We start from the raw sequence: 26194 nt of genomic DNA on the forward strand, positions 1-26194 counted from the left end.
AAATTGAAATTGAAGCTTTCATTTCAAATCCTTTTTATCTGGATGAAACTTTAATTTTACATAATTAAATTGACTTCACAGTTCAATGTGTTAAAATATGCAATTAAGCAGCATATCGAGGTTAAATGCCTACTGTTGTTGGCTCATTTAGAAGTCATGCTGAACTGCTAAACAAGAATGAATACTTGCCAGGCACTTGTGACTCATGCTTGTAGTCTTAGCTACTCAGGAGGCTGAGAATGGAGGACTGAGGTTCAAAGCCTACCCAGGCAGGAACATTTGTGAGACTCATGGCCAATTAACCAGCAAAAGCTGGAAGTGGAGTTGTGGCTCAAGTGTAAGAACCAACCTTGAGTGAAAAAGCTAAGGGATGGCAAGCCCTGAGTTCAAGACCTAATACTGGCACCAAAAAAAAAAAAAAAAGGAATCCTGGGCATCTTGTCCATTATGTTCAGGCTAGGGAGGCCCACAGATTGCAAGGTGGGCAGTTTTTGCCAGTTCTGAGCAGCCTATTCTGTACAAAGTCAGTTGGATTAAAATAGTTTTTATTTCTATGAAGAAATACTCTAGCATTTTGATAGAGCTCCATAGATAATTTTCTTCACCTCTAATAGAAGTTCTTTTTAAAGATAACATTTGCATCTTCTAAATTATTTTCTCTTTGTCGAAAGTATCTTAAAAGTCTCAATTTTTCCCTTTCACAACATATGCTAAGGGGACTTTTTTGAAAAGGAGAGGCATAAGAAACACTTTAATGGGGGCTGAGGTGAAAGGTCACTGCAGGTGCACCTTAAGAGGTGGCAGCTTGGAAAGGAAGGGACTTTCCCTTATGCACGCCTCCCCCCTCCATCTCCTTGAATAGCACCACTGTGAGGATCAACTTCTAGCTCTGTAATATCTTCTATTCCCTTTCATCTTGAGACTCTATGAGTGAAGCATACTTCAACAAGTAGCACTGAGCTCTCTCCTTCTCCCTGATATGTTATAGCATTCTTGTTGCAGAGAGTCTGTCTTATCTGTGAGTGGTTGTCAAGAAGGATTTGTAGATCGCAGCAATGTTCTTGCTGTAAAGATACATAGAAACCCCGAATCTCTCAGTGGCTCTTCCACGGGTATATTGCTGAACTGATGACTGTAGCCAAAGAATACGTGACCATGACATGAGGCTGACCACCAGACAGTATGCCAAATAGGACAGGAATGGATGACTGTTTTAGTCCTTCAAGCCCAGGCTTGAGATCGGACATTGCACCAGAGGCATCATAAGGTTAGTAGATTCTTCTAAAATTCTGAGCTAGGACTGGATTTACCTCTGTTTTGTTGCATTATCCTGGGACCCAAATAAGGACATCTTGGTTTTTTTAGCAGAAAAAAATAATAGTGAAAAAGTTCAGCTATTAATACCTCCATGCAAACTGTAAAAGCATCCATTTACATGGAATCAATTGACAATATTCAGAATGCACTAGCACTGGAAAGAGGAGACGGCTATGGTGTGAGCACCTCTGTGTATGTGTGTGTGTGTGTGTGTGTGTGTGTGTGTGTGTGTGAGAGAGAGAGAGAGAGAGACAGATGAAGGCATCCAGTAAAAGTTCCCGAGCAATCCTCTTACCTTTGTTTTCTGCCTTCAGTTCCTCTGCCATCAAGCTGTCTTGTCGATTACCAAGCACGAATGCTAGAAACGAGAGGATCAGGGCATCCAAAATTCCAATAATAGCCAGGATATATGCCCAGCGGACTGAACAAGCTCCGAGGGTGTACTTGTCTGTCTTTTCTCCACACATCCGTTTCACTTCATCTGAATCCCAGCCATCGGGGAAAATCATACAGCCAAGCACAAGGCAGGCAGCTTAGAGAGAGGAAGAGAGGAAAACAAGAGGAAAAAAGAAATGAACAGATTTTATTGTAACAAGCACATCTATTATTCATCAAATAATCGTTTCAAATTATTGATTTGCAGTACAGCAAATCTCACCATGGTTCTACTGTGTGTGTGTGTGGTTGTGTGTGTATGTTTGGGCGCACGCGCACACACTCACATGTGTGCATGTTTTCCCGAGTAATTTAAAGGCAGTCCTGTCTCTACAGTGGAAAGACTCCTGGGAAGGCACTGTAAAATAAGTCCAGGCATTCTGAGAGAGAGGTTAAAGTAAATTGATCTATGAGAAAATACTAAGAAATTCAATGTGTGTGTGCATTTGTGGGAAGGATTTCATTGCAACTAGGCCTATGTGGAATTATAACACTGCAGAATGACAATTCAAGGCTGTCTTTGAAGAGCTATGACAGCAGTCAGATAAGGGATTAGGGTAACATGGAAAACAGCAGAGTGAATATTGACTTTCAATCATTGTGAAAAATAATTTTACATTGTGATCCCTGCCCCCTATACAAAGAAGAGTTTCTTGAAACTGTCCTAACACATGCAATGCATGGTGATATTTTACATTCTACTCTCCAATCTGTTTCATTTTGGAAAAAAAAGGCTAAAAAACACCCAAGACACATGACAGCACAAAGCTTTTATGGAAGTGAAGGAATTAAGATGATTTATATTCTATTTCTCACATATCACTGTGGTACTCATATGAATATTTTTATTTTTTAAATTTTGAAACAGGATCTTGCTATGTAGCCCACTGACCTTGAACTCTTGGACTTCCTGCCTCAGCCTTCTAAGAGCTTGGATTACACATGTCTACCATCACATTCTGCCTCATATAAACACTTTTGGTAGGGATATATTACTCTGAAAATTACAGAAGATAATTGTTATTGTTGATACTTTTTTTATAGTTAATTGGATTATTTAGGGCAAATGATTATATTTTTAGGATGTGTATACCCTTCTGAACAGGTGTGTTTATTAATTTACTAATTTATTCATTCAATGATTGTATATAATGTATCTTCAGTAGAATGCCCGGTAGTGTTCTTAGTGTGATGGTACAGTGCTCAAGAAAAGAGATATTGCCCCATTTGTTAGGAAATGGAAAGACTTGGAAAAAATTATATTAAGTGAAGTAAGCCAGGCCCAAAGAAATATAGGTCCCATGGTTTCCCTTATTTGCAATAACTAGTATATGTCAGGACAAGCAGAAAAGGTCAAAAGCTATGTACATATGACCACATAAGATGATGTTCAGGAAAACAAACCCCAAGATAGGGACACAAGTGGTTTTTTTTTTCTTTCTTGCTATTGTTTTTAACATACTTATAATGTACTATGTTTTTTTTGTTGTTGTTTCTTTGCTATGTTCCGCCCCCACAGTATAACCCCTGTTTTCACTGTATTTGATGCCAGTGACATGCATCTTGTATATACACTTTTCTAATTTGGGGAGGGGAAGGGAAAAAACAAAATGCTGAAATAAGGATACAGGTTGACCCATTGTAACAATGAGATGTACAAGACACTATGTTGAAAACGTACTTTACAACTTGTGGAGAGGAGGGAGGGAGGAGCTGGAAAGGTGGAAAGGGAAGGGATGGTCAGGGAAAAACAAAGGAGGAGGTAACAATGCTCGACAGGAAAAGTACTCATTACCTTACTCATGTAACTGTAACCTCTCTGTACACTATTTTTACAATAAAAATGTATTAAAAAAGAAAAGAGATATAGTTTATGTTATCAAAGACCTTATATTTTTAATTGGAGAAAAAGCCCAAAACTGAGTAAACATGCAAATAAAATAATTTAAAGTTATAATAAGTACTAAGCAGACAAAAATAGATATTTAAATAGAAATAAAAGACTGGGGTCTTCTTTAGAAAAAAGTGGCCACATAAGGTTTCTCTGGGATGATAATTAAGCTAAAACTAAAAATAAGATAAGGAATTAGATATGTGAAACTTGTGGAAAGGATATTCTTGGAAACAGACTATGCAAAACTCTTAAGGTTGGAAAATGGTTTGCTATGTTTGAGAAGCTATAAGAAAATCAGTTACTAAGGCTGTGAGGTAGGTTAAAAAAAAGGTGCATCATCGTTAGGGTTCTGTGACTGTCAGGGCCAAAGAATTCTTATTACCATATCTCAACTTATTGATAAGATAGAAATGGACATTTATTTTCCTTTTTTGAAATAGGCATATGGATCTACAGGGCAGGTCTGGAGGAGTAAAAGGCTAAGAGAGGTTACAAATAGAAAAGACTGTGAGGGATAACTCTGTTTTAGTGTTACATGTTGATTTACAAATTGGCAATTAAAAACTGTGGACCAGAGCTGGGCACTAGTGGCTCACACCTGTAATTCTAGCGAATCAGGAGGCTGAAATGTGAGAATCGCAGTTCAAAGCCAGCCTAAGCAGGAAAGTCCATGAGACTCTTCTCTCCAATTAACCATCAGAAAACTGGAAATGGAGCTGTGGCTCAATGGTAGAGCATTAGCCTTGAGCAAGAGAGCTCAGGGACAGTATCTAAGCCATGAGTTCAAGCCCCATGACCACCACACCACCACCAATACCCCATCCTTGTAGACATATGTCTCTGCTTGGTGTAACATCTCTACAAATACAGTTATCATTAACACTTCTCTACTTTAAGACTTGTCTCTCAAAGAAGACCTGGACTTCTAATGAGATTAAATATTACTATCATTATGCAAAAGCTGTTGAATTGACAAATAACCATGTACTGTAGATATTTAAAAGTTTCACAAGTATTTAAAAATCCCTGTGTATAAAGCTTAAAGCTCTACTTGGTGTGGGTCAAGCTACATCTGTCTCCAAGTTTTTGGAGCTCCCTGTTTTCTGTCTCAAATATTTGCTAGGATTATCCCTAAATTTTCCACTCTTCACTATCTCCTACCACTCAAACAAAGTGCAATACCTTCTGTAGAGCAAACTACCTCAGATTATCCTGGACATAGAACATTGTCCTCTCAACTTTCTTACATGTTGGCTTAGCCCAGCTTTACATACCTGGTGCTTTATATGTTGTTAAAGATTCACAAGTATCTCAGTGAACAGACCCTAAGCTTTTTGGGCCATTGTCTTATCTAAAACAGTGTCTTTCACAAAGCAGGTACTAAAATACATTTAAACGAGCAAGTACATGAATGAATAGCTAGTTGTGATACTGCCACAAGGCTATGAATGATTCATGGAAGGTCAATACGAGTTTCCCAATGGCACAGATCTAAGTTAAAGAAGGATTCAAATTTAGGTGACACTTAACAGAGACAATCATACTGTTCCTAGATAACAGATGACAAGTACTTGAGGGGATAAATCATCAACAAAGTGAAGTTAGTGATTTGACAACCTTCCCACAGTCTTGTCCTTTCTGTATCTCTCAGCACGCAGTACCCAATGTACCCTCCATGGTATTGTCTGGTGGAAATGATCTGTGTATTTTTTTTTAAAAGATGTAGTTTCCATCAACAATGTTTATTTTATTTAGGACAATGCTGAAGACCTTGGAATACAAATGATATATAGAAAAACACTTCTTAATTACTTGGAATGTTTCTAAAATAGTCTAACTGCTTTTCTTTCCCCCCTTGCATTAAATAGTCTTTATCTGCAAGACAATCTCTTTCTTGTAGAGAGAAAGGAAAAGAATGCTTTTCCTTTTACAAATGGGAACTTGAGAGATAACTTACATTTCAGTTTAGCTGAACTTAATAGCAATTACCAAGTAACACAAGCCCGGGCAGACTCCTGGCCATTGGAGGACAGTTCCCTGGCTGGGAGCCTATGGGGCAGAGGAATCAACAAAGACGTCTTTGCTCAAGACCTTTCTGTTTTGAGGGTTGACTGAAACCACTGGGAAGCAGGCATAGCAACACATTGTTCTGTTTTCAAAGTATAAGACTTCCTAAATAAAGTTTATAGTATCAAGATTGCGTGAAAATAGACAAAACAATAGGCAACTTACGTTATGGAATGTGTTTTTGCTGAAAGCTGTGAAAACAGAGTAAGTGGGAAAAGTATGTGTGTGCGTGTGTGTGTGTGTGTGTGTGTGTGTGTGCACGCGCGCGCGTGTGTTTGTGTGTGTGTGTGTGTGTGTGAGAGAGAGAGAGAAAGAAAGAGAGCATGTGTGTGTGCCTGGTATTAGGGCTTGAACTCAAGGTCTGAGCATTGTCCCTTAGCTGTTTTGCTCAAGGCTGATGCTCTACCATGTGATCCAGACCTCTACTTCTGTTTTGTTTGTACCTAATTGGAGATAAGAGTCTCATGGACTTTCTTGCCCCAAGGCTTCAAAGCTCAATCCTCAGATAGATCTCAGCCTTCTGAGTAGCTAGGATTATAGGTGTGAGCCATGGATGCCTGACTTTGAAACACAATTTTTATTTTCAACAGTGTGAGGGAGTTAGGTGTTCAGAGAAATCCTAAAGCCTGACTTAGGTCAGGGTCCTGGGGTCTTGGAGAAAAGTATCTAGTTAGACCCACACAGCCAAGACCCTGCAGGCCTTTCTCAGGCTACAGGGCCATGTATTATAACTGGTTCTGCTCATTGTCAACCTTTTCTTAGCTTGAAGGATCTGATCCCTTTCCAATTTATCTATTTTTATCCCTTTTGACTTGTCTCTTGTGTAGCAGGATGAAAAAGAAAACCTCACAAATGCATTTAAAAGCTTTAATAGATGTCTATTGCATAACAAAAGAGTGGTTGTTTTCTCCTAGTAACATATTATCAAAGCATACAGTGTTTCCCCTCATTGACTCCCCTCCCCCAATGTGAGAATATTTTATTGAAGCCATTAAAATAGTGTAGTCTCTGCTACTGTCTTTGGGATGGATGACTATTATGTTCTGCACTAATGCTTGAGTGCTATACTTAATTCTGGTTTTTGGCATTCTATTAACCAGAATCTCCTTAATCTGCATGGTTTGTTCAGCCACGGGCAAGCACCAGCTGTTTCAGCTCTAATGTGTACCTGCAGGATCCCACGCTGTATCAGTCAATAAAAGATGAAACAATATTTCTCTTAGCTTTATAATTAATTATTTCCAGTTACTTACAAGTTGATCAACCCTAAGCTGCAACACCATCCTTTCAATAAACAGAGGACAAGGCACCAGGACATTTCATTAATTCACACATGCTATTTCCTCACCACAAGGGACAGTGGAGAATTAGTTCCAATTGAGCTATTATCCCCAAATGGGTTTCTTATTAGACTGTCACCTAGGAAATGACTAACTTCCTTGCAGCTATGTATTCCTTTTTTCTGGCAGCAGGGTTTTTTGGAAGAGTGTCAGAGAACATTCTTGAATGTTAAGGAGGAAATGAGAGTTCACTCGCTGGAGGTAAGCAAAGAGGAATGGGAAAAAGAAACCCATGGCCCTATTACAGGCTGCCATGATATCTTTGAATGTAGAATACTGGACAGGGATGTCCTTGTGAGACTGTCTATTTTCATTCTAAGCACATGCCAAGTGGTTAGGATGCAAGCACCTTCCAAAAGGAAGCTTATCTCAGAGTGGCTTCTTCTGAAATAGCTTACAAATGGCTAATGGTTCCCCAGAGCCACTAATTGCATTGGCATTTTTCTTGCTAAAGAGCTGAATGTAACCTCGACAGAGGAAACATCCTCAGAAAAACCCACACGCCTTTGTAATTGGGTCTTTCTCCAAAGGAAAATAAAGCAAGATGAAAAAAAGCAACAGGGGGTCTAGGACTAGAATTAGTTGGGCCTGTTCATATTGCTGGTCTAACTGTCCCAATCAGGGCTTTCTGTGTTGTGGACCTTAGAACTGCTTATTTCTGAACAGGAAGAGAAAGCTTGTGTTCAGTCTTTAAAAAGTCTATGCACTGTTGCACAAAGAGCATGATAAATGGCTTTGGGTTGCTGGAGCAGTCAAGGGAAACTTGGTGTAAAAAAGAAACCCACATTCACTTAACTCTATCAATTATTCAGGCATACAGTAAGCTGAAGACATTGATGCTAGCAGAGGCTTCCAGGTAGGATGGGGGAAACTTTCACATGAGGTTTCTCATTCTAAACATTTGGCAAGAGAGATAGAAGATTTACTCTTACAGCTTCCTTAGCGGCTCATGGTCAATAAACTTGGTCTATATATATATTTTTTTCCTTTTTCTTTTTTTGGTCTGGTCGTGGGGCCTGAACTCTGGGCCTGGGCGCTGTCCCTCAGCTCTTCAGCTCAAGGCTAGTGCTCTACCACTTGAGCCACAGCACTACTGGTCTATAATATTTGTATCTCTGGGAAAGGCCTAACATTTATATTTCAGTTTACTTCTGGAAAATGGAATCACTAGGTAACCCAGGACATAAATACTGTGGTTTTGGTTTCCTACCTTACATTAGTGCTTCTTTGCCTACACCAAGCATGTGTTAACGTCCCTGGTGCTGTTTTACACAGGGCAATCCTGCTTTGCTAGTGCTGTCTGTACTAGTTAGCATTGGCATGACTATAACAAAATACCTGAGGCAGGCTACTCAGGAAGCTTTCACAGTTTTCAGTGCCTTTGTTAGTTAAGCCTCTGGGGAGGACCTAAGAGTAGATAGTATCATGGAAGGCACATGTGCATAGGCACATCTTAAAAACAGGAAACTAGAAAGAGATTCAGAGGTCAAACTCAGGCTTTCTAACAAGTTGCTTTTGGAGAGTGTACTCGAGACCAGCACTCCCTTTTACAGGAGCTTTATTAGTGGCCTATGACTCTCCCAGTAGGCTTCACCTCTTATAGATTCTTCCACCTCCTCTTTGGGGCCAAGCCTCCCATGCCTGGAGCCAATCACATGCAAAAACAAAAGCACAGTCATGATGAGAAGATGAGTGTGCCCTATTCTCTGGATACAGATAGAGAAGTCGTAACAGATGCAAGTATATACACCCTTCCTTAGCACAAATACGGCATCTTAGCCTGTGCTAGCTCTTCATTATCATTCATTTAGTTCAGAGCTTAGCTGGGGAAATAGAGATTTGGCCCTCATTTACATATGAGTAAATGGAAGCATAGAGATTCAAAATATCTTGCTCACGGTCATATAAAGCCCACAAATATATTTTTTCCCCCAACTCTATTTCCTTTCGAATGGGGTGATATCGTTCTTTCTGAGGAAAGCATAGAATTCCAGTGTGTGTGTGTGTGTGTGTGTGTGTGTGTGTGTGTGTGTGTGTGTGTGTGTGTGTGTGTGTATTATATATTCAGTTTCTTGATCCATTCATCTACTGAGGGGCATCTGGGTTGGTTCCATATCTTAGCTATGGTAAATAATGCTGCAATAAACATGGTTGTGCTGGTAGCTTTAGTATGGCCTTCTTTGCAGTCATTTGGGTAAATGCCCAGAAGTTGGACTGCTAGGTCACAGGGAAGGTCCGTGTTTAGTCTTTTTTTTTTTTTTTTGGGTCCGGTTGTGGGGCCTGAACTCTGGGTCTGGGTGCTGTCCCTCAGCGCTTCAGCTCAAGGATAGTACTCTACCACTTGAGCCACATAGCCATGTCCGGCTTTTTTCTTTTTGCTTATGTGGTGCTGAGGAATCGAACCCAGGGCCTCATGCATGCAAGGCAAGTGCTCTACCACTGAGCCACCTTCCCAGCCCCCATGTTTAGTCTTTTGAGGAACCTCCACACTGCTTTCTAGAGTGGTTGAACAAGTGTAGTAGTGTTCCCTTTCAGACATATTCCCTCCAGAATCCATTAGATTTCTTGATAATGGAAATTCTAAGTAGGGTGAGGTGGAATCTCGTTGCTGTTTTGATTTGCATTTCTTTTATGGCCAGAGATGTTAAGCATTTCTTCATGTGTCTATTGGCCATTCTTATTTCCTCTTCAAAGAAGTCTCTCTTTAAGTCTTTAGCCCACTTATTAGTGGTGTGGTTGTTTCTTTGAGGATTTGTTTTTGAGGGGCTTAATTTTTTGAGTTCTAAGTATATTTTAGATATGAGGCCCTTGTCTGTTGTATGGCTATTGAAGATCTTCTCCCTATCCATGGTCTATTGATCTTGCTAGCTATGTCCTTTGTCATGCAGAAGCTCTGCAGTTTAATGCAATCCGATTTGTCCAACCTTTCTTTGATTTGTTGTGTTTCTGGGTCTTTATTAAGAAAATTTTGACCTGTGCCAAGGAGCCCTAGTGTTTCTCCTATGTATTCCTAATGTTTTCAGGGTATCTATTTTTATTTAGAGGTCTTTGATCCATTTGGGATTGATTCTGATGCAGGGTGATATATAAGGTTCCCATGGTTTCCTTCATTTGTGACAATTAGCATATGCCTAGTCCTAGCAGATGAACAGAATAGCTCAATCACTATGCACATATGACCATATAAGATGGTGCTAAGTGAAATGAACTCCAAGACATGGAAACAAGAGGTTTTTCTTTGTTATTGTTGTTTTTAATGCACTATGTGATTTCTATTTTCTTTTGTGTGTTTTTTTTTCCTATAATTTATCCCCTGTTGTCATTGTATTTGATTCTGGTACCCTGGATATCGTATATATGTTTTTCTGAAATAAGAAGGGAAGGGGAACAACAAAATGATATGACAAAGGACAAAGGGTGATCCAATGCAACAACGATACTTATAAGACAGTATGTTGGAAATAAACTACAACTTAGTGGGGATAGTGGGGAGGGAAAGTGAGAGAAAAATGAGGGAGGGGATAATAAATTTGATAAGAAATGTACTCACTACCTTACATATGTAACTGTAACCCCTCTGTATATCACTTTGACAGTATAATTAAATTTTAAAAAGAAATGTACAACAAAGCCCACAAGTAGCAGAAGTAGGACTTGAGCCCATATAATCCACTGATACCCAAGAATGACATGTGTGAAATCAGTTTAGGATTGACTTTAGCACTAAGAACATATAAAGTCTTGACAGGGTTTAACATGTTATACAGAATTAGCCATTAAATCTTAGTTACAGAACTGCTAAAATGACACTTAAAATTAGTTTTTCTATGGAAAAATATTTTGTTTACCTTAGTATTCTAGCTAACTGGAATTTCATCTATATGTAATGTCAAGAACATTAGATTAATTATAAACCCAATGGGTAGAATAGGAAATAAAGAGATTTGATTATAGAAATATATGTATAAACATATAGTTGGTTTTATTCACAATAAAACAAATAACTTTTTGCTTTATTTTTGGCTTGATACTTAAATTCACTATGTGTTAGCTGAACATTTTAAATACTTAAAATGTTAAATCTTAAATCTTTTTAAGATTATGTGTATGCCTTACTAATTTATATATAGGCCACCTGCAAGCTGGATAATTTGTTTTAGAGAAAAATAAATATATGAATCCATTAGATTCTAGTTAAGTTTTTAATGAAACTATTTCTTTAAGGAACTTCTTGGGTTTGGAAACCCAAACATACTATTTTAGTGAAAATTTCAATAAACAGCTGGTAAAATATTAACACACTAAAATATGTGACTTTTGCAGGAGAGGTTTGACTTAGTCATAGTTTCATGGGCTAAAATCTCTATAGTATTCTAGGCAAATGAATTTTAAAATATAAATTTTCTTGTGATATTTAAGATACACAAACAATGTTAGAAGATACTCATGTGTAGTAAAATGTTACTTTAGGGGAACACACAGGCATGTCTGTCATTTCATGCATGTATTAACCCATTTGTCCCCCTCCCCTCCATGGCAAGAGCAGCTATAGTCGCTCAGAAGCCAAAAACTCTGAATTCAATAACGATGTCTGACTAAAGTCCTCAGGTTGTACATTGTATCTTTTGACTCTTTCATACTCAGTATTTTGTAACCTTTGACCTACATTTTTTTCATTTTCTTCCCAGCCCCAACCCAGGAAGCTACTGTTTTATTCTCTAACTCTATCTGCATGTGTGGTTTCAAAAAGAATACACATAGAAGAGCATGTGAGTCAGATGTGGCACATACCTATAAATCACAGCATGAGGCTCAGGGACAGAGCCCAGGCCCAGAGTTCAATTCCTGGGACTGTTTAAAAAAAATCAAAGCACTTGGAAGGCTGAGGCAGGTGAACCCGAGTTTGAGGTCAGCCTGGAATGTATAATAAGTAAATAATACATAATATATAAATAAAATAAATAAAAAGAAACTGATGAAAGCAAAAAATAAAAAAGAGACCATATAATATTTTTCTTTCCGTGGTTAGATTATTTTGCTTAACATCATGTCATCCAAGTCTATTCATACTGAAACAAATGGCAGGATCTCTCTGCCTTTTTAAGGCTGAGTAATATTTCATTGTATAATAAATTAGTTTCTTTATTCACTCACATAGTGATAGACACCTAGAGTATTTCCATATAATGGCTACTATGAATAGTGCTGTCATGAATATGGTAGTGCAAATATCTTTACACAGTGTTACTTTCCTCTCCTTTGAGTTTACTCCCAGAAGAGGAGTTGCTGGATCATTAGCTGTACTACTCTACATTTCCATTAACAACATACAAGGGTTCTTTTTTCTTCACACCCTCATCAACAATTGTTGTTGTCTCTTATCTGGATTTATTTATTTATTTATTGGTTGTATTGGAGATTGAACCTAGAGTCTTGTACATGGTAGAAAACTGTTCTGCAATCGAGTTACATTCCCAGCATCTCTTCAGATAGGTGTCCTAATAGTCTCATAGTACTTTGATTTGCCTTTCTCTGACTATTCGAGATGTTGAGTATCTTTTTATGTACTTGTTCATCATTCTTGGAAAAATGCCTCTTCAAGTACTTTGTCATTTTTAAATTGGGCTATGTGTTCTTGTTGACTTGTATGAGTTATTTATAAATCTTGGCTAGTAAATGTATCTGATCTATCATTTGCCAAAAGTCCCCCAATCTGTAGGTTGTCTTTGCATTTTTTTCATTTGCTGGACAGAAGCTTTTCAGTTTGACATTGTCCTAGTTTCATCTTTGATTTTGCAGCATCAGCTTTCAGTGTTATATCCAAGAATCATCACCAAGGCCAATAACTAGGAGCGTTCCTCCTATGTTTTCTGCATGTAGGCTTTCTTTCTTTCTTTGGTGCTGGTTTTTGGGTCTTCCACTAAGGGCCTGGGTGCTGTCTCTAAGTTTTTTCACTCCAGGCTAGAGCTCTACCACTTGAGCTACAGATTCTTGGTGGTTAATTGGAGATAAGAGTCTCACAGACTTTCTTGTCTGGGCTGGCTTAGATCCACAATCCTCAGATCTCAGCCTCCCAAGTAGTTATATTTACAGGCATGAGCCACTGGCACCTGGCCCTCATTGTAATTTTTATTTGCATTTCTATGAAGATTAGTGTCACAAGAGGTTTTTTTCATATACTTGTTAGTCACTTAAAGTGCATTTTCTTTTGAGGAAGTGTATTCAAGTCTTTATCTCATTTTAAAATTAGTCATATTAGTTCAGTTTTGTTTTCTGTTGAGTAGTAGAAGGTCCTTACATAGTTTAGAAATTAACCCAGTATCAGACACTTTGGTTAAAAACATTTTCTCTTGTTCTGTAGGCTGCCTTTTCAGCCTCTTGTTTTCTTTGCTGTACAGAACCCTTTTAGTTTGACATAGTCCCAGTTGTCTATTTTGCTTTTGTTGTTGGTGATTTTAGGATCATATCCATAAAATCATTGCCAAGATTAATGCTATATATTTTCCCATTAATTTTTCTCCTAGAAATGTTATGATTTTAGGTCAATCCACTTTGACTTGATTCTTATATTTGGTATAGGATATGGATCAAATGTCATTCTTTCACATGTGCATATTCAGTTTTTCTAGGGTCATCTGTTGAAGAGCCTGTCCTTTTTCCAATGTGTATACTTGGTACTCTTGTGGAAGTTTAGTTGACTCTACATGTGTGAATTTGTTTCTTGGCTCTCTACTCTTTTTCATTGGTATGTCTATCTTTTTGCCACTACAATTATTGTGGCTTTGCAATATATATTGAAATCAGGACGTATGACTCATTAGTTTTTCTTTCTCAAGATTAATTTAGCTATGTAAGGTCATTTGTAGTTTCATATGTTGGTTTCTCCCTCAATTTTAATAAAATATTCCATTTGGATTTTAGTAGGAATTGAATTGAATCTGAGGATTGCTTTCAGTACAGTGGACATTTTCTCAATATTAAGTCTTCAAATTTATGAACATGGAATGTCTTTCCATTTATCCCCAATCGCTAATTTCTTTCATCAGTGTTTTGTGGTTAGTATACACATTTTCACTTTGTTAGGGTTATTCCTAAAACAACTTTTTGATGCTATTAGAAACAAGTTTGATTTCTTACTTTTCTTTTCATATAGTTCATTGCTAGTGTGTAGAAACACAAATGATTTTTGTACCTGATTTTAATGCTAAAACTTTACTGAATTTGTTAGTTTTAAGAGTTTTTTTTAAAGTATGATCACATCATCTAAAAAAGTACTTCTTTTTTAGTTAGGCAATTTTCTTTTCTCCTCCTCCTCCTCTTCTTCCTCTTCTTTTTCCTTTTTGTTTATTTCCTCTGGCTAAGATTCCCAGTACACTGGTGAATTCTACTAAACACTTAGAGAAGAACTAATGCCCAATTCATCTCAAACTAATTCAACCCCCTCCCTCCCACCACACACACAAAAAAGAAAAACAAGTAAGGAAGATTACTTCTAGGCTCATTTTATAAGGTCAGCAGTACTCTCTTACCAAAAGCAGCCCAAGACATCACAAGATATGAAAAATAGTGACTAATTCTCATGATTATTATAGATGCAAAAATCCTCAACACAAAACGACAAATTGAGTACATGAGTTATTGAAAGGACAGCAGCACGCAGAATTTACCTCTGAGATGAAAGAATAACTCAACATAGAAACATGAATTAATATGATATACCATCAATAAACACAATGATGAACAAAATCACATAGTCATTCCAATATGCATAGAAAATGCATTTGACAAAATGGCAAAAACCCTCAACAAATTAGAAACAGAAGGAAATTACCTAAATATAATAAATGTTCCACAGGAAAAGCTCACAGCCAACATGACTTTTTCTTTTTCAATTTAACATGTCAATTTACCAACATTACACTTAATGCTGAAAAGCTAAAAGCTTTCCTTTGAAGATTAGGAACAAAGCAAGGATGTCCATTCCTGCAATTTCAATCCAGCAGAGTATGTAGAAATACTTGGAAGTTCAGTGCTCTTAAAACTTGGAAGCTCAAATATTGTTTAAAGAAAACACACAGGAAAAATTGGTTAATCACTTGTAGAAAACTAAAGCTAGATCCTTTCATATCACCCTGCACCAGAATTAAGTCCAAATGGATCAAAGACCTCGGAGTCAAAGCAGACACTCTGAAAACATTACAGAAAGGAATAAGAGAAACGCTAGGTCTCCTTGGCACAGGCTGAAATTTTCTTAATAGAGACCCAGAAACACAACAAATCAAAGAAAGGTTGGACAAATGGGATTGCATGAATTGCAGAGCTTCTGCATGGCAAAGGACATAGCCAGCAAGATCAATAGAAAGCCCACAGATTGGGAAAAGATCTTCACTAGCCATACAATGAATAATGGTCTCATATCTAAAATATACCTGGAACTCAAAAAATTAAATCCCCCAACAACAAATCCTCAAAGAAACAACTGCTCAATAAATAAGTGGGCTAAAGACTTACAGAGAAACTTCTCTGAAGAGGAAAGAAGAATGGCCAGTAGACACATGAAGAAATGCTCAACCTCTCTAGCCATAAAAGAAATGCAAATCAAAACAACATTGAGATACCACCTTACCCCAGTTAGAATGGCTATGATCAAGAACTCTAATAACAACAGATGTGGACAGGGGATGTGGACAGAAGGGAACCTTACTTCATTGTTGGTGGGAGTGTAAACTTGTTCAACCACTTTGGAAAGGAGTATGGAGGTTCCTTAAAAGACTCCACATAGAGATCCCCTATGACCTAGCAATGCCACTTTTGGGCATTTACCCAAATGATCACAAACAAGACCATACTAAAGCTACCAGCACAACTATGTTTATTGCAGCATTATTTACCATAGCTAAGATGTGGAACCAACCCAGATGCCCCTCAGTAGATGAATGGGTTAAGAAAATGTCATATATGTACAGAATGGAATTCTATGCTTCCATTAGAAAGAATGACATTGCCCCATTTGTTAGGAAATGGAAAGACTTGGAAAAATTATATTAAGTGAAGTAAGCCAGGCCCAAAGAAACATAGGGCCCATGTTTCCCTTATTTGCAATAACTAGTATATGTCTGAGACAAGAAGAAAAGTTCAGATAAGTTGATGTTAGGCGAAATGAACTCCAAGATAAGGACTCAAATGTTTTTTTCTTTCTTGCTATTGTTTCTAACATATTTATAAGACATTTCTTTGTTGCTTTGTATGTCCCTCCCCCACGGTATAACCCGTTTTCTGTGTATTTGATGTCGGCATAATTTGTGGAGGGGAAAGGAAAAAACAAATTGTTTAAATAGGGATACAGGTTGACCCATTGCAACAATGAGATGTACAAGACGTTATGTTGAAAAAAGAACTTTACAACTTTGGTGCGGGGAAAGATGGGGGGATATGGGGGAGGAGATGGGAAGGGATGTTAAGGGGAAACAAAGGAGGAGGCAAGAATGCTTAATAAGAAATGTACTCATTACAATTACTCATGTAATTGTAACCCCTCTGTACGGAATTTTCACAATTAAAAAAACACAGGACTATTAATGACATTAACATTTTATACTGAGAACATTAGCAGTGGTCCAAACTTGAGTAGTGGGGGATTCTTCTTCATAAAGAAAGACACTATATCAACTCTCACAACATAACAAGCACCCACGTTATACTTTTTCTCTTTCCTCACAAATGCATTCATGCATCTGTTTGTGTATCTATTAGCAATTTTCTTGCAGAAAGTGTGTATGACATTATTCAGCCTACACATAATCCACACCTAATGCAGTTCAGACACTGAACTACTTTATTTTCCATATTGAAAGGGATAAACAGCAACGTGTGTTCTGTATAACAAAATCTTGAAGCTATTAAGCCTGTCATTCTCTTCAATGTCATTTTCTCCTTCCAATTCTCTCTTCCTGTCAATGTTTAAGATCAAGGGTATAGGAACCCTGAGAATCTGACTTATTGCAATGAACTATAAAAGAGAAGATAATTGTGGCAAATTGTTTGAGTTTTTACTATCTATCTATCTATCTATCTATCTATCTATCTATCTATCTATCTATCTATCTATCTATCTATCTATCTGTCTGTCTGTCTGTCTGTCTGTCTGTCTGTCTGTCTGTCTGTCTGTCTGTCTGTCTGTCTGTCTGTCTGTCTGTCTATCTATCTACCTACCTACCTATCATATCTAGTTCCTGTTTAGATGTGTCTTAAAATTTTTATGTCATCCACAGTTTTTGCCATGTCTTTGAACTGATTTATGGAGACATTAAATTTAATAATTTCATTTTTAGGTGGCTCAGTGGTAGAGTGCTTGCCTTGCATGCATGAGGCCCTGGGTTCGAGTCCCCAGCACCACATAAGCAAAAAGGAAAAAAGCCAGAAGTGGTGCTGTGACTCAAGTGTTAGAGTGCTAGCCTTGAGCTGAAGAGCTGAGGGACAGCGCCCAGGCCCAGAGTTCATGCCCACGACCGGACCCCCCCCCCAAAAAATGAATAATTTCAGATAGGTTATGCTATGACCAATCTATGGTAAGATCTTCTGATAACTTACATACTTATTGAGAATGCTGCTGCTTTAGAATAGGAAATGATCCCTGGAGAAAGTGACTTGGAAAAAGGCAATAGAATCCAATAAAGGGTCCCCTAAGAAAAGGGTAAAGGAAGTCAGCATGCGAAACATTCTGTCAAAAGATTTTCACTTCTTTTAACTTCAAATTCTAACAGCAGTAGCCAAAGTTTATAGATAGAAACTGGACCACTATGACATTTGAAGAACAATGCCTGAATCAGAACAATGGATTCTTTTGACTTAAATAGGATTTGACTCAGTCTGAGGCTGCCAGCTAAATGTCCAGAAGGTGACTCTGCTTTGAACATGGGTTCCAGAGTGGCACCAGACAGGCTGACAGGAATGTTCAAAACTGAGTGGGGCACGATGAGATTCACCTTCTGTTCTTCTTCATGATCTCTCTAGGGGATCTCTGGGAGATCTCTCTTCCAATAGGGGATCTTGGTTTCTGTCATTTAAATATGGGCTCCAGGTTCCTCTGTGGCATTTGAAACTTGATTGTGATTCATCCATTCATCACTTTTCTAAGTGAGGGAAGTGCAGATAGACCTATACACTGATTATCTAAAATATTTCAAATTCTGAGATGTTAATTATTGTTGGAGAGCAACATAGGACCATGAGCAGAATTTTTCAATGAAAATTTGAGAACTTTTAGAGGGTAATGATTATCTCCAATCTTTCACTTTACTTGGCCACAATCCATGAATAAAAACAAAAAACTTGCATTCTCCAGTCTCTATATTTCCCAAGACCCTTTCCAAGGTATTGTGTACATTTTTCAAAACAGTTGATTAAACATGTTTTTTGTTAGCATGTGTTAAGTTGTAGGAGGGGGAATTCATTGTGCCAGTTCTACACTTATGTGTAATGTGTTCCCTCCCAACCTTACCCCCCCACCACTCTTCCTCTCCTCCTTCTCCCCTTCTTAAAGCTTCTTCCCTCCCGCTTCTTCCATTTTTAAACTTTCATCCATGCATATAAAATACTTTGGCCATATTCACCGTTGTTTACATTCTTTGTTGGCCCCCTCCCTCTACTAGAACCCATCCCTCAACGGAGCTGGTTTTACTTTCCTGTTATTTATTTTTCAGTGTATATTAATTATACAAAGAGGGTTCACCATGGTATTTTGTGCATATATTATATTTTCACCAGATGAGCCCCTCTATTGATCTCTTTTTACCTATCCCCCCAGCTTACAAAAACACAGCTTGATAGCTCTCATTGATTTTCCATCTTCATACATAGTTGCAAGGTATTTTGATGTTATTCATCCTCCATTCATCTCTTCACCTCTATCCCCTTTCCCTGGCCTTCCTTAACAGCCTCACTGTTTTAATCATGTTGTCTCTCTCTTTCTCTCTTTCTCTCTTTCTCTCTGTCTCTCTCTCTTATATCTATCTATCTATCTATCTATCTATATCTGTGTATATGTGTATATAAAAGAAATACCTTTTGAGATGAACTGTGGTTTTGTTGATTGTAGAATTAGATACAATCTATAATAAACATTTCCTCAATTGCAATGTATATTAATTTTTGTTTCTGCAGTAACATACCATCACACACTCAGTAGCTAAAAATAACACATAATTATTATCATATTGTTCTGTAAATCAGATTCCTCACACGTGTTTCAGGTGCTAAAGCAAAGTAGCCCCTTTCTAGAGGCTCCTGGGAACAGCTTTCTTTCCTTGTCTTTTCTCATCTCTGGACATGAATGACATTGCCATTGAGATTAGTAGGTTGAGCAAGTGTTGAAAAGAAAAAATACTAAAACTGCTAAAGCTAGTAGGATCTTTGTTCCTTTATTTTCCTTTTTTTTTTTTTTAAATGGTTCTGGGAATCAAATTCAGTCTTCACACAAACTAAGGAAGTATTCTAAACACTAAGCTACATCCCTACTTTCTCTTGAAGTATTTTGATAATGCAAAAATAATCACTAAAATTTACTGAGAATTTATTTTGTATAAGGTACTCTTCCAAGTGTTGTCCACGAGTCAATTCATTTAAATTTCTTTACCATTCTATGAGGTGGGCATTATCATTACTCCATTTCATAGACAAAGAAGCAAAAGCAGAGAGCTTTAAGTGACTTATACAATGTCAGAGTTAGCGGGGGAAGTTCCAGGACTAAAAATGTGGCTAGTCTGGCTGCTGTTTTATCTTTTGAATATTATTCAACTGTAGAATTTAATTTTTTACTATTTCAGGATATTACAGAGCTTTTCCCTGGCAGCAAAATTAAACTATGAAGCAAAGAAGGGATTCATCTAAGAACTGGTAATACTGACATGAGTGATCTGAGACAAAGGACTGGGCTGTGACTTTACTAATTACACACAGTGATTATGATCAAAGCAGGGTAGAAAAAGTGGAACAGTTCAACTCACCCACCCACAAATATTTGTTGTTTTGCAGTACATGGCTAGGAGCATATTATTGAGAAATGGTCTAGTAGTTGAACAATGCTTGCATCCCATAAAGTCTAAGAAATGTACCAACTTATTTCAAAGTATTGGCATTCTGAATTGTCAAAATGACATCTCTAAAAATAACTGGCAGCAAAATCCCAATATACTAAAATGTAAAAACGCCATTGATTTTCGTTGTTGTTGTTGAACCTTAAAGTAATATGTTCTCAGTACAGGGAATTCTTGTCAGTGGCTGAAGAGAATCTTAATAGGTTCCATGTTTCTAGTTTCCAAAGTGATTTTACATATCCTTGGCAAATAGCCTCTTCAGTCAGGCAACCATTACTAATATTCTGGGGATACTTGTGATTAAGACAGATCTAATTCCTTTTCTCAAGGGACTTAAGAGACTAAAAAGGTACCCAGTTTAATTGTTAATAAGTAAGTATGTGAACTAAAAGAGGAGATAAAGGCTATTGAGTATACTAAAACATATTATCTTAAATATTTAACACATGTTGTGGAATCTCAAAATCTACTGAAAGGGAAAATGTAGCCATTTTGGTCCTGGACCATTATTCTTTCAATCATATAGAGCCTAGAGCTGGAAGAGGACTGTGGCAGTATAGGGACAGACAGGAAGGAAAGTAAAACAGTGTGTGTGTGTGTGTGTGTGTGTGTGTGTGTGTGTGTGTGTGTGTGTGTGTATGTGTGTGTAACAGGATAACTTCATCATAGTATGGAAATATTCAAATATAGGTGTGGCTGTAATTGTTACAAGTAGGAAGATCATTAGTATCAACAAAAATATGCAGTAGAATTTGCAGTTGTCAAGGAGTACACAAGGGTTTATTTTAAAGTTAATACTTTTTCCAAAAGAAGTGGAAGCTGGGTTTATAGTCTCAAGCTGAAAAGGGCTAAGAATGTCTTTTATATTACAATAAGATTCAAACTCACGTTATCTGCCTCATCAATAATGCTTACTGCATCTCTTTTACTGGAACTATAGAAAATACTATGATTGGATGTTTACAGTCAGAGTGAAGGATATGTTTTCTACATTGAGTCCTCTAGATAACAGGAAGACTGATTTACCATTCTCTTATTTTGAATGAGGTTATATCAGATATTCCAGTGCCAGATCTGGCAAGGTTACCTAGGAACCTACAGTGATCTATGGATCACAAAAGCTGGTAAGAATCATGCTGGCAGGCCTTTCTGTATGGCAGTGAGTGTTCAGTTGTTTCTATTAGCCCTGGAAGCTTGCCCTTGAGGCCAAGAGAAACCACCAGCAGGAACTCAGACTCTTGCTCCTCCCTCTTCCACCCTTTGCTCTGTTGCATTCTAATTCTTGGCCTCTCTGACATAACCTCTGCATTTCTCTCAGCATTTTTGTAATTAAGCACCATTTTTTTACTTCTCAGCCTTGGTGAGGCTTCACTTATTATCGAAGTATCATGGCTGAATATTTACTCCAGTTCTCCAAATATCACTTTTCTTCTTATGCTTCCCCTTCCAGCACTGTGTAGACAATCACATTAGTTCCTTGCATTCTGCAGAAAAGTGTAGTCTCTCAAATACAATCAGTGGAGAATGGAGTATGGCCTTCATGACCAGAATGAGACCAGTATGGAGAAAAATCTGAAAAACTACTTGAGAAAACAGAAAAGACATAACTCTACACAGAGCTTCGTATGTATGTGTGTGTGTGAGTGTGTGTGTGTGTGTCAGAGAGAGAGAGAGAGAGAGAGATAGAGATAGAGATAGATAGATAGATAGATAGAGAGAGAGAGAGAGAGAGAGAGAGAGAGAGAGAGAGAGAGAGAGAGAGAGAGAGAGAGAGAGAGAGAGAAGGAACACCTTCCTTTGAGTGTCTCTATGAGATCACTGGTGTTGTATTAAGATAATAGGGTCTTCTTAAGATAACCGAGGCTCCCTGGGTTTTAATGGACATATGGCTATCACAGTCTAGTTTCCTCAGGATTCAAATTGCTGTAATATGACTGATTATGATTTGATGGGTAGTCAGTGTCGCCTGGTAGTTTCTTAAAGGACCCAATTTTGCAGTCAAACGTGACCAGGGAATTTCCAAACATGGTTGGGTGCAGAGGGACTTACGTAATTCATCTTTGACTGGCAGTCTTACATTTGACAAAATATATTTTTCAGTGAACTGGCTGAAACTTAAGACCTGGTTCTTACCTGACTGAACACTACATACCGGGGGGAAATGGTGAGCTCTGGAGTGAATTAAGTCTAATGGAGCATGAACCTAGGTCTCCATTTATCAGCTGCCAGGCACATTCATAGATTGGCTTTGACTTGAGGTGGTGCTTCAGCGTGAATGATGATTCAACTGCTCTTCTGGAAAGTGGTTAGCACTAGTGTGTGTGTGGTCATCCCAGGGCTGGGACTGAAGGCCTGCGGGCTGTTCCTGAGATTTCTTTTTGCACAAAGCTATAGAGCTCTAGCACTGGAGCCACATCTCCACTTCTGGCTTTTTGGTAGTTTATTGTAGATAAGAGGCTCACAGACTTCTCTGCCTGTGTGGCTTCAAATCAGCATTGTCAGAGCTCAGCCTCTTTTTTTGGTCGGTCCTGGGGGCTGAACTCTGATCCTGGGCGCTGTCCCTCAGCTCTTCAGCTCAAGGCTAGTGCTCTACCACTTGAGCCACAGCGCCACTTCCGGCTTTTTTCTTTTTGCTTATGTGGTGCTGAGGAATCGAACCCAGGACCTCATGCATGTGAGGCAAGCGCTCTACTTCTGAGCCACCTTCCCAGCCCTGAGGAATATCTAGGATTACAGGTATGAGCCATCAGCACCCAGCTTTAGAGTGTGTGTGTGTGTGTGTGTGTGTGTGTGTGTGTGTGTGTGTGTTTTAAAGAGATATTGTCAAGAATGGAATGCAGCTGGGATGCCTATTCTGGAATGATCTTAAGTATCAGTGTTGACCAGTGAAGTGTAATCACAGAAACAAATATCACCCAAACTACTGGCCAATTAATATCTTTTTTTCCCATCTAAAGGCTGGTCAAAAAGGAAGCTGTTAGATGCTTTGTGAAATATGCAACCTAACCCTGGAAACTTCCAGTATATAATTGCATTAACTTCCAATTAATATCTTCATTAAAAAAATAAACACCTGGGCACTGGTGGCTCATGCCTGTACTCCTAGCTACTCAAGAGGCTGAGATCTGAGGATCACAGTGTAAAGCCCAGGAAGGAAAGTTCATGAGACTCTTATCTTCAATAAATGAATCAGAAAAAGCTGAAAGTGATGCTATGGCCCAAGTGGTAGTGCTCTAGCAGTTAGTACAAAGAGGCTCAGGAACAGCACCCAGGCCCAGAGCTCAAACTGCAGGACCAGAAAAAAAAATCCACAAAAAACAAAACAAAAAACCCAAACAATAACAACAAACCATTTCAATCTAATTAAGTTCTGCTATTCCAGGGAAGGGGAATTGGAGGTATATATATATATATATATATATATATATATATATATATATATAAAATGTGGTTCTTGGATGCGATTATTATTGAATTTGAATTTGAGCTCTGCTTCAACCTAGGGTAAAAATCTTCATCATAAGTGATGACTGTCTTGTATGTGAGACTTAATGGCCAGGAAATTGAGAGTTTTGCTCATTTTACTCATTTGTCTAGCTCTGACAACATGCTTGAGAGCTCCAGGTAAGAGGATGACCAATACCTTTTAGTCAGTGTCTTCCTCAGAGGTCTGTTTCTGACTGAATGATTCCCATCTAGTTTACCTGCCAGTGATATTTCTGGCTGGCAGTAGGAAATGTCATGCAATATTTGAGGTGACAAGTACCATGCCTGTCATTGTTTTGGTCTGAGGGTGCTGAGGAGTTACAATAATCATAAAACAGCATCAGACGGTGGGTCCCAAACATAGTCAATTACTTTGCTATCAAAAATTGGATTTGAAGATGGAGGTCTTAGTACATGTGCCCAACTCATTCCTCCAATTTCCTCCTCTGAAAGGCAGCGAACAAGGTTATAGCTGCTAGTGAAGCCTAATGGCGTGGGCCAACCTGAGAATTCAGGTCGTTGCTCCCTGTGTTTCGGAGAATTGTGGGAAGGACTAAAGGCAAAAGGTCCAAATTTCCTGTACCTAGAGAAAACAGACAAGCAGAAACCTGTCTGTGTGTAACATGCTCCTGGGTGGAGCTTCCAGACTTCACAGGCCTGGAAGAGAGATAATATGGTAGACTGAGTTGCTTCCAGTTCTTGAAGTGGAAGAGAATTACTGCTTGTCCCCCAGGGAAGCTCCTGTTTGGTCTCAGTGTAGGGACTGCCATTGAAATTGCTTATAAATTGATGTATGTGGACATTTTCATGCAGCACATCATGATCTGGAGAACCAAAGTCCTGACTGCATGTGTGCTGAAGGGAACTAGACCACAGAGTGGCCTGGAATGACAATTCCTTAAGTTAATTGTAGGCATCAGGACCAAAGGAAGAATTCCAAGTGGAACTGGACCCTTGTGGGCTCTTGCTGCTGCTAGAACTGAGGAAAGAAGAAGATAAGACTTAAATAAAGCATTCATGCACCTCAAAGAAACATAGTTAAAATACACAAGACTTCCTAAAGCTAAGCATTATCTTCAGTTTAAAAAGTCTAAATATGAAGATGATTGCTCTGAGAAGTAATTGTTAGAAGGACCAGGTAGAACAAATGGACAAAATTCTAAGAATGTGAGGGAAAAGTCAAGAAATTTAGAGGTTAGAGACTCAAGTAACTATTAAAGACTGGGAAGAAAAAAAGGAATAGGAGAAGTCAATTTTGTTTGTTTGGGATTTAGACTTCTTTTTTTATTATTATGTTTAGATAGTAGTGCAAGAGATTTCATGATTGATTGGACATGTCCATTTCTGTGTGCAATGTGTCTTGATCAAAGTCACTCCTTCATCATTTCCCCCTTCCATCTAAGCCTTCCCTCAAAAGTCTCATCAAGTTTTCTAGTTCCATTTTCACACATGGACATTGAGTATTAGGACTGTAATCTTCTACCTTTCTTCTCCCCATTGGCTCTGGTCCTGTTTAGTCATCCCTACCCCCAGTCAATATGTGTTTCAGCTTCATGATGTTTATGTTGTTAAAATGTTTGTTAATTATTCAAAGGCATTACACCATGGAATCTCACTCATGCAGGTACCCTACTTTAGTCAGTTTGATTGGCACTGTGTTTATGTATATGTTTATATTTTAGGTCAAACATCCACACACGAAAGAAAACATGAGAAGTAACTTCCTTAAAAATAAAATTTATCTGGAGAGAGACTTAAGTTTTTATATTGATAATGGTTTCCATGACTCAAATGGCATTATTGAAAAAAATTATTCATCTGTTTTCATTTTGAAGTTTATAAATTCCTTGGATATAAGAGTTATTCCAAATTCCAATATATAAAATAATGACAACAACAATAAAATAGATGAAAGGAGAAGAAATGTGATTAAAAACAAACACCTTCTCTTTTAGCCAGGCACTAATGGCTCACACTTGTAATCTAGCGACTCAGGAGGCTGAGATCTAAGGACCATGGTGCAAAGCAAGCCTGGGCCAGAAAAATTGTGAGACTCTTATGTCTAATTCAACAACAAAAAGCAGGAAGAAAGCTGTGACTTAATTGGTAGAACACTAGCCTTGAACAAAAAAAGCACAGGGACAATGTCCAGGACTTGAGTTCAATCACATAAAACAAAAACAAAAACAAACCCCCAAATAAGATTAGCACAACCTTCTCCCACCCCCCACCAAAAAAAATCATAGTATTTTGATGTTAGTGAGGGGAGAAGCAGAACATTATCTACAGACGGGCTCAGAGGAGATCTTAGGAATTCTGGCTAAAGTATCATTTACCTGCCAGTGTAAGGAAGATACTTGCAAGTTTCATGCTCGTTTTATTTGTGAGGGAGATTCTAAAAAGTTCTGAGTCATAACAAAAATGAATTGAGAAGGGATTTTAAAATCTAGAAAACCAAAAGTATAAAATTATCAGTCATAAATAATAAATAATTTACAATTTTTGGTTAGTTCTGAAAGGACTCATATGACCAGGGACAGTTGGTGCACATAATTGAAACA

At 38.0% G+C, this 26194-nt stretch overlaps 1 protein-coding gene across 3 annotated transcripts in view; it reads right to left on the bottom strand.

The window, feature by feature from the left end:
• Window positions 1-26194, bottom strand: part of Lhfpl3 (LHFPL tetraspan subfamily member 3) — a 491339-nt gene that overhangs the window by 142595 nt on the left and 322550 nt on the right. For all 3 annotated transcript variants that reach the window (XM_069996297.1, XM_069996296.1, XM_069996298.1), the window contains exon 2: window positions 1613-1849. In XM_069996297.1, coding sequence (XP_069852398.1) covers window positions 1613-1849 — 237 coding nt within the window. The remainder of the gene's footprint in view (window positions 1-1612; window positions 1850-26194) is intronic.

Source organism: Dipodomys merriami, unplaced genomic scaffold (genome assembly GCF_024711535.1).
Source record: "Dipodomys merriami isolate MVZ:Mamm:240054 unplaced genomic scaffold, mDipMer1.0.p SCAF_5, whole genome shotgun sequence".
Taxonomy (NCBI): domain Eukaryota; kingdom Metazoa; phylum Chordata; class Mammalia; order Rodentia; family Heteromyidae; genus Dipodomys; species Dipodomys merriami.